Source organism: Protopterus annectens, chromosome 4.part1 (genome assembly GCF_019279795.1).
Source record: "Protopterus annectens isolate FY-2018-M chromosome 4.part1, PAN1.0, whole genome shotgun sequence".
Lineage (NCBI taxonomy): Eukaryota > Metazoa > Chordata > Ceratodontiformes > Protopteridae > Protopterus > Protopterus annectens.
In genome coordinates this window covers 683,038,371-683,047,476 of record NC_056734.1, presented here as the reverse complement: position 1 = coordinate 683,047,476, position 9,106 = coordinate 683,038,371, and the positions used below count along the sequence as shown (strand labels likewise).

The following is a 9,106-nucleotide window of genomic DNA, read 5'->3' as shown; positions in this document are numbered from 1 at the left end:
ATGAATATTCATATAACTGTACGAGTGGTGACCAACACGTGTGTCAAAGGTCATGGATGGATGCCAACACATTTTGTAGAAAGAAAGCAACTGTGAAAATAGAACAGCTGTCAAAATAGAATTAAATCTTCCATTTTAAAGCGCATTTAATATTAACACTTTAATTCAGACCAGGGTATGTTTCAGAATTAAGCAGTAATTGCCATTTAAGTTCTCTTCGTTCTAAATATTATTCCCAATCTCCAAAAAAACAGTTAACTTGTTCTAATACTATGAAGTAAAATTTACTAAAAAGTACAAAAAATGCTATGTTTAGCAAGGGCATTATTTAAGTTCTTTGCCCTGATGGCTCCTTGATTCTCCTTAATTCTATCTGAAAGTTTTCTTGTAGTTTTACCTACATAAAATGCTTTACAAGATGCACAAATACCTGCATATACTACTGCTGTAGAATGGCAGAAGAAACATTTTGAAAACTTAATAGTATAAATACAATGTGTGAATGTGTATTGAGATCCATGCCCCTGTCATATGTATGTTCATGGTTATTGTGTTTAGATGATTGGTCCCCTCCCAAGACCAGCTTGCGTATCAATGTCCTAGAGATGAATGCAGTTCTTGCGCTGCTGGCCCTTCATGCCCATCTCCTTCTAGGGACAGTTGCAATTCAGACACAGTATGTTTGTCGTCTGGTACATAAATTTGGGGAGCCAGATCTTATGCTTTATGTAGCGAAGCCATGAGAATGTGGAAATGGTCAAGCTCTCCCGACCATTTTCTTGTGGCAACACACATCCCGGGCGGTCCAGCATTCTTGCGAACAGTCTCAGCAGGTCTATTCTGATGCCTTACGAGTGGTCGCTGAATCCTTCAGTGGCAGAACAGATCTTTCTAAAGTGAGGTCGTCCTTGCTGTGATCTTTTTGCATTGCCTTCCAACACGAAATGCAGCAGGTTCTTTGCTCTGAACCATCTTTTCAGGGAGAAGCCCCCAGAGATGCACTTGGTCCATGCTTGGCTTCCCAGTCTTTATGCTTGTCCTCCACTACCCCTCATTTTGAAGTTTCTTCAAAAATCTTGCAGGTTGGTGAGCACTGTGATCCTCATCGCCCCATTCTGGACTCGCTAAGTTTGGTTTTCCTTTCTATGGTTTCACCTAGTAGTTCCACCATGGACATTGGATCCAGTTCCAGATCTTATTTCTCATCCCTCGGGTATTCCTCAACCAGACTTGGACAGTGAAGCTCACTGCATGACTGCTCCAGTTTCCATGATAGTTAGCACTCCAGGTTTATCATCCCCAGTTAAGACTATTCTGGTGGTGGATCACAAGTCTTCTACTAGAAAGGTTTATCCTTATCAAGTAGAAATGTTTTTCCATATGGGCTTTGCAGCATGCATTAGACTCGTCTACTGCCCCTGTGTTTGCAGTTTGTTTTTTGTGAGAATTTTTCAGCAGGGTGCCAGTTCCTCTACAGTCAAAGTCCAATTGGCAGCTATTTCCAGTTTTCATGTTGGTGAAAACATGTCGTTCTTGGCTTCTTCTAAACTATGCAAGACCTTCCTTAAAGGTACCTTTTTTCTTAGACCCCCTGGTGAAGAATTCTACGCCTCATGCATCCTTACTTTGGTACTTCAGGCTTTAGTCCCCCCACCCACTCACCCACACTTTGAACCTGCAGCCTGTGTAGATTTACAATTTTTGTCTTAGAGTGCCTTTTTGGTCACCTTTACTTTTGCCAAGAAGGTGTCAGAAGTTCAAGCTTAATCCATGAAGGTTCCTTATATGATCTTTCACAAAGACTGTGTCCTTGCGTACTAACCTGTCCTCCGTAAAGTAGCATCAGAAGTGATCAGTCTTAGTTTTTTTCCTAATTTTCAGAACAAGGGAGATTACAAATTACATCTGCTGGATGTGCATAGACAATTGAGATTTTACTTGCACAGGATGAAAACTTTTCGTAAATCAAATCAGTTATTTGTATTCCAAACCTTTCTTGTGTAACCCAATTTCCAAAGTAATAATTGCTTGTTGGATTTCACAATGCATTATTCGAGCCTACTCTGTCAAGGGAATTTCCCCTCCAGGGCAGATAAAGCTGCATTCGACTAGGTCTATGGCTTCTTAAGCTGCCTTTTGGTCCAGGGTTTTGCTGGATGATATCTGTTCTGCAGCTACTTGGGTCCTCCTCTCATACCTTCATTTCACATTACAAATTGGATATAGTGTCCAGGAGCAGGGCATCGTTTGGTTCCGCTGTGCTCCAGAATATCCTTCCATGAGGCCCACCTAGGTGTTTGGTAGCTGGAGACTGTCCTACAGGTTGAAGACCAAATGAGTCAGCTACTTCAGATAAAGAAGTTATGTATTCACTATAATGTTCCGAGTAGTTTTCTTTGTCTTCAACCATACCCCCACTCCTTCTCCCTACCCTTGTCACTGTGATACTGACCATATATGGAAATGGTTATATCAGTAATGTCCTTGGTCATACTTGGGCTCAGGATTTTCGGGTTACCGGTTGTGACAAGGTATTAGGTCGGGAATGCGTGATGTTTTTTGGCAGCAAACTATTTGAAGGGAGGAAGGAGACTGGGCGTTATGGGTAAGGGGAGGATCTTGGAGCTCGGATCAGATGCTGGAAAAGTGGCCGTAACTGATCCACTATGGATCCAGAATGCACAGATTGAAGACAAATCAAGTACAACTACTTAGATGGAATGTTGTGGTGAGTACATAACGTTTTTTTTGCTGTAGCAGGCAACTGAGTAAATGTCAGGAAAATCGTACTAGGATAGCTGAACTTTATTTGGGGTTAATCAGAGTCTCACTAATTGATGGCAGGTGTGTACCCAAGAAGACTGAATGCTGTAATTAAATCAAAAGGTGTTTCAACAAATTATTAGTTTAAGGGTGTGCACACTTGTGCAGCCAGCTTATTGTCCTTTTTTTATTTTTTTATATTTTTCGCCTAACAGATTTGGTTGTTTTTCAATGGAATTTACCGGTTATAGGTCACATTAAAGGTAGGAAAAGTTTTGAAAGATTTACTGTGGTCTTATTTTTTATATCACAAAAACCTGGCATTTTAACCGGGGTGTGTACACTTTCTATATCCACTGTAAGTGAGGCTCAGTCAGGAAAACCTAGAAGTAGCCCCTCTGTTACATAAGGAGTATTTAGGTGATTGGGCTTCACAGTCCTGCCATTCTATCTTAATGGCATGAGAAAACACCACTTTCTTTTATCTAGCATGCTTCCTATAAAGAGAACTTTAAATGTATTCTGGGAAGAAGGAATGAAATCAAGAAAATAAGATTACGTTACCAAGGCAGGCCCCATCATCCACCATTTTGAGGGAAACCCATTAAGATTGTAAAAGAAGCACTTGGAGTGATTTTGAGGCATTGAAATATCTCTAAAACAAAGATGCAATGAAAAAAATGTTTTGAGTTCTAATGTGGAGTTTTCCTTTAAAGTTCAGTTAGCAGCAACGATTCTTCCTTGGCCTCTACTATGATATGCAAGGCTTTAATATGTACTGTTTTACTTAGACCACCTTATAGTGATTATACTCTTCCATGTGATTTGAATCTTCTTTTGCGGGCCTTAATCCAGCCTCCATTGGAACCAACAGTTAAATGTGATCTTATATTTCTGACCTTGAAAAAATGTTTCTGGTGTCTTGTCTTTGCCAGAAGAATTTCAGAACTTCAGGCATTATCATCTAAACCTCATTACTTGATTTTTCTTAAAGGATAGTGTGATGTTAAGAACCAACCATTCCTTCATTCCTTCCTAGGATAGTGTCAGAATTCACCATCAGTCTATTTGCCCATTTTCTTTTCAAAATTTGAAAACGTAAGTGAGTGTTAACATTTGCTTGATGTTCGTAGACAATTGCATTTCTGCTTGCACAGAATAGAGGTAAGAAAGTCTGATCAGTAATATCCTTTGCAGACAACAAACTAGGTAAATCTGTTGCAAAGGGTAACATTGACAACATGGATTACTGACTGCATATCCGTTGTGTATAGTAAATCGGTCATTTCATTATCAAACCTTTAAAAGCCTACTCTACTAGATCTATGGCAACCTTGTCAGTATTTTTACCCAGTCATTCCATGAATAACATTTGTGCAACTGCTGCTTGAGCTAATTTTCATTTTTATTAGCTGTTACAAATTGGATCCAGTCTCGAGGGGAAGAGCAGCCCTTTGGTTCAGCCATGCTCAAACATTGTTAGAGTGCACCCAGGATTTCAAGTAGCTGGGGATTCTGCCCCAGTGATAGAAGAATGAATGGAAATTGACATCAGATGAAGTTATGTACTTGCCATAACGTTCTATCTATGTTGTCCATTTTCTTTCTTCACCTCCCCACCCACCAACCCCTTCAGCCTTTGTCATCATGGACTTCTGGAAGAATGAGATGTTAGACACCACAGTCTATTGTATGGTGGTCCAGATACTGGTTTCCTTTGTCAAGACCATAATTCTAATATTTCTTAAGTTATCTAGCAAACTAGATCTCATGTATTAGGGTTTGTTGCATTGTGGGTAAGGAGGAGCTTGAGAGTTTCAGTTGGCCATAAGCTATACTAACAGCTGAGTTGTATCCGAGGTACAGATCTGAACCCTATGGCTGATGAAGAATGAAAATGGGCAACACAGATGGAATGTTATGGTGAGTACATAACTTTTTTTGTTTTGTTTTGTTTTACCATGTTAAAACATGATCATTAATGTTAGTGAATTCACCTTGGGCATCTACTGTTACAGTAAGTATGCCTACCCACTATACTTTGCAGTAATCTGTTAAGTTCTTATTTGTCCTAAGAGAGTCAAGGATCAAGTCTGGACTTGACTCACTTTCCGTTTGGCATTGACTTGCATCTCACTGGTCTGTGTATAACATCTAGTGTTGCAGTGGCTTGCTTGAAAGAATCTGGATTGCATTCTAGTGACAGTGCCTAAGCACAGATGGTAAGGACAGTTGGTAATGTTTACACAATGTGATTAAAAGTCGTCCTCTGCAATTTTTTCCTGAAACTGTTACTTTTGCTGTCCGTTATCCCTTCGAGACTGAAATCTGTTAAAAGTAGCCATAGTTAAGAGCTTTAGCAGACCCAGTTTAGACAACAATGATGCAGGGATTTCTGCTCCCACTAATGGTACACACATGTAAAAGTAAATTGTTGAATTACAGGAAGAACTTTACCTTCAGCGAGTTGCTGAGCTGGATGAGATCACCAACGAGAGAGACAATTTTAGACGGGCCTACGAAGATTTAAGAAAGCAAAGGCTGTATGAATTCATGGCTGGATTTAATGTAATCACTAACAAGCTGAAAGAAAACTACCAAATGCTGACACTGGGTGGAGATGCTGAACTTGAACTAGTAGACAGCTTGGATCCGTTTTCTGAAGGAATTATGTTCAGGTGTGTATTTAAAGTCTTAGTGGTATTGCTTTAAATGTTTAAGGTTTAGTGTTTTCTTGTAGTTAATGGTTAGGTTCTTGCTGAGCCTTTTTTGTGAGAAACCATAGTTTGAGCAGCCAGCCTTCATTTACCACTGTCTCAGCTTTTTCTCTTACCGTCCTTTCAGGTGACTTTGAATGATCATCCCCAAGACTTAATCTTTTATCATTTTTTAATGAATGCCTTTTTGTTATCCAAGGTTTTTGATCCAGTTGCCTCCATTCTTGAAAGGGAAAGGCAAGCCCCCCCTTTTTATTTCTCCCTTACCACCATAAAGGTTAGAAGTATTATCAGTAGTGTTATCTTGTTGTACCGCTTGATTTATGGTGTGTAAAACAAGGTTAGTTGTGTTCCCTTTGCTTTTGTACAGGGAGCTTTGCCCAAACAACTCTGAGCTCCACCACCACCAGCCAAAGCTTCTTGTGACAAATAAGTACCCTTGCAGTTGAAGGCTGGAAATCCAGTATAAGCATTCTAAATCTATGTATTGCCTTGTGCTGGGTCAAAAGGTATGTCCTATCGGGATCTTTTTTGGTATTGTCATACAAGTTTCTTCCAATAGAAACTTTTTCAATAAAAACTTTCGGGGTACAAAAAGTCTCTCACCTACATTGTTCTCACAGTCGGTGGTGTTAATCACTGCTGCAGACGCCCAAGCTAATGGGTTGTATCCTGCTAAGAATATAACAGCTGGCCAGCTTCCAAAGCTTTTAGATGGACCTTCCGCATACCCTAACTATTAACTCGAGCTGACTAAAATTGGGCGTCAAGCCCTTCAGAGTTTTCCTGCCATCAGAGAGAGCTCCTATGCAGGATTTCAATGGTAGACTGCTCAGAAATGGAAAAGCAGATAGATTTTTTTCCTTCAACGGGGGGAAACTTCCACTTTTTTTTTTTTGTTACAGAAAACTTTTCCTATAAAACTTAAGCCAGGTGAAAGTTTCTTTAATGATTAAGTAACTTTTAAACAGCTTTAAATGGAAGTTTTGCAAGGGATTGGGGTAAGTGCTTTCTGTTTATAATTTGTGATGTTATGTTGTCCATCTCGCCTTCCTTCATCCTGGTTGGGTTCGGAGCCGATCTTTGCTCCGACTTTGTCACTTCTAAAGCTGAAAGGATCCTTTTTGGCTCGTGGCTAACCCCTTATCTCAGCATGCTTAGTGGTAGATACCCAGATCTCATTTGCCGCTTGCATCGTCGAGATTGTGTTCTGCTGGCTCAGGCTAATTTAATTTTTCTATCAAAATTGCTGTTTGTTCAGGTCTGTTTTGTATTAGAATTTAACTGTCTTATTACCCCTATACTCATTACAGATGTTTGTGCTTATAAGGCTGTTTCTTATACTCTGTGCAGATGTTTGTACTTATAGGCTGGCATTTCTTCAGGCATGTTTTTTTTTCTGTGTTTTGTCAGCGGCCCGTTTTTTTTTAAAGGGTTATCTTTCCCTTTTTCCCTCCTTGCTTCTTAGGGGAAAAGCCATTTAAGTTGGAGGCGTTCTCCCTTTGGGAGATTTAGCCATTTAATGGCTACTGCCTCCTTATCTATCTTCCCTCTTTTTTTAAAAAAAAAAAATCTCCTTTTTTTACATGCTTGTGACATTCTTGTCTGTAATTATGTCTAGAGTCTGCAAAGCAGTCAGGCTTTAAAAAAATGTGACCTGTGTTGCCAAAAAATGTCCCTTTATGGACGGGCACACGAGTTGCGTTTACTGTTTAGGTGCAGTCTACCTTCAAGATTTTTGCTCTGTCATGCTTTCAGTGCTCAAGTATTTCAGGAAAGGCGCAACAAGTTGATCCTGAGAGGGTTGTTAAAAACCTCAGGTTGAGGTTGCTTCGGTTACTCAGCCTTCAAAATGTGATGATAAACCAGCTTCTCTGTTGGCTCCACCTTCAGTGCTGACAAAGGGAAAATCTAAATCTTCGGATCCTTCGGGGCGGATTGTTGACTCCGAGGATTCCTCTGTTCCTGTGGCTCCATCTGTGGCTTCGGAGCCATCCCGGACTCATAAGAGGTTGAGATCTCCTTCCTCAGACCCGGTGAGATCTGTGCCTCGGTCACCACTGTTACAATCAGAAGCAGGTAGTCACCGGTTCTTGGCCCACTCATCTCGATCATCCACAAGTTTATCTGATGTGCAGAGAGTGGTGAAGAGGCTTCTCAAGACACTGGTATTTGCTCAATTGTCAGGTTCAGCCCAGAAGGAAGTGGCTCCATTTTCCAGTCAGGGCCCTATCTTTGTTCCTCCTCCAACTGCGTCTAGTTCAGAGCTGGAGTGCATGGAGGTAGTGGTGGAACAGTCTGTTCAGACGACCCTTGCTCTGTCAGTTCCGACATTCGCTGTGTAAACAAGTCTGGGCTCCAAGATTCCCTCGTCTGCTCCAAGGGGGGGAAGTGGCATAGGACCCTTATCAGACCCCGCTCTCCCTCTCGGGGCTTCGGCACAAGTGAGTTTGGCTCCCACATCTGCCTTGGCGCAATCGCCTTCAGTGCGGAGATGGTCTCTGGGCTCCTCGGAGCCTCCCTCCATTTCAGACCGTGGTGCCTTAGAGGTGATGAGTGTGCTGTCCACAGAGACTGCTCCACAGTCTGCTTCATTGGCTCCGTCCCAGTTGATACCTGTGTTTGCCTCAGATTCTTCTCTGTCCCAAGCGTAGGGAACCAATGCCCCAGGATGCCCCACTGGGCAACCCCTCTTCCGAGATCTCTCCTGAGAATGCCTCAGAGGAGGTTCCCAGGAAGAGAAAATGTAAGCGGAAACATGTGGACTCCCCTGAGTCATTCACCTCTGATATAGACTTGAATGACTCTGAAGGGTTCCCACTGTCCCCCTCTGAAGATGTTTCATTCTCAGACATTCTGGAGATCCTTAGAAGGGAAACAAAGTCCATTGACCCTTTTGAGGATGAGTCCGTGTACCTGGAAGCATTTGGTTCCTGACCTTCCACCTGCTGGGGGTGTCCGCCTTTAGACCCACTTTTGGCTGTCGTGAGTCGAAAGTCCTGGAGTGCTCCAGAGTCCGTGGAGCCTCTTCTGAGAAGGTCAAACAAATTTATCACTGCACCAGATGACTAGTCTTTCCTGTCCAAAGGTGTGCTAGTTCTGCTATGGTGGTGGCAGCAGCCACCAAGAAGGAACTTGCGGAGACTTCCTCTTCTATCCATCCACCAAACAAGGAGTCTAGAGCCATGGATAGGTATGGGAAACATGTTTTCCCTTCAGCCGCCTTTACTCTTCGGTCGCTGAACTACTTGACCATTTTACAAAGCTTCAGAGGGATCTCCTTAAAGAGTTGGGAGATACCCACCAGGATCCTTCAGCTGAGGGAGCGGCTTCCAAGTCTGCTAGCCAACTAGCGACCCTAACCTCCATTGTCAACTCCTCCATGCGCTTGATTTCTTAAGCAGCAGATGGAGCGAGCAGGGCTGCAGGCACAGGAGTAGCTCTTCGCAGACACTCCTAGATGCGCCTTTGTCAATTTGTGGAGCCCTTCAAGTCCTCCTTTAAGAACGCCCCCCTTGACAGCTCGGCCTTGTTCGGGCCGCAAGTTCTGGAGACTCTTACCAGGAGTGAACATGATGGCAAAACTCTGCCATTATGATTACCAGGAATGAGCATGATGGCAAAAC

The 9,106-nt window shown here is 42.2% G+C and overlaps 1 protein-coding gene across 1 annotated transcript in view; it reads left to right on the top strand.

The window, feature by feature from the left end:
- Positions 1 to 9,106, top strand: part of SMC4 (structural maintenance of chromosomes 4) — a gene marked incomplete in the record, with an annotated part of 1,657,727 nt that overhangs the window by 1,467,363 nt on the left and 181,258 nt on the right. Inside the window, 1 exon segment of the mRNA XM_044070462.1 lies at positions 5,209 to 5,441. Within this exon segment, the coding sequence (XP_043926397.1) occupies positions 5,209 to 5,441 (233 nt within the window).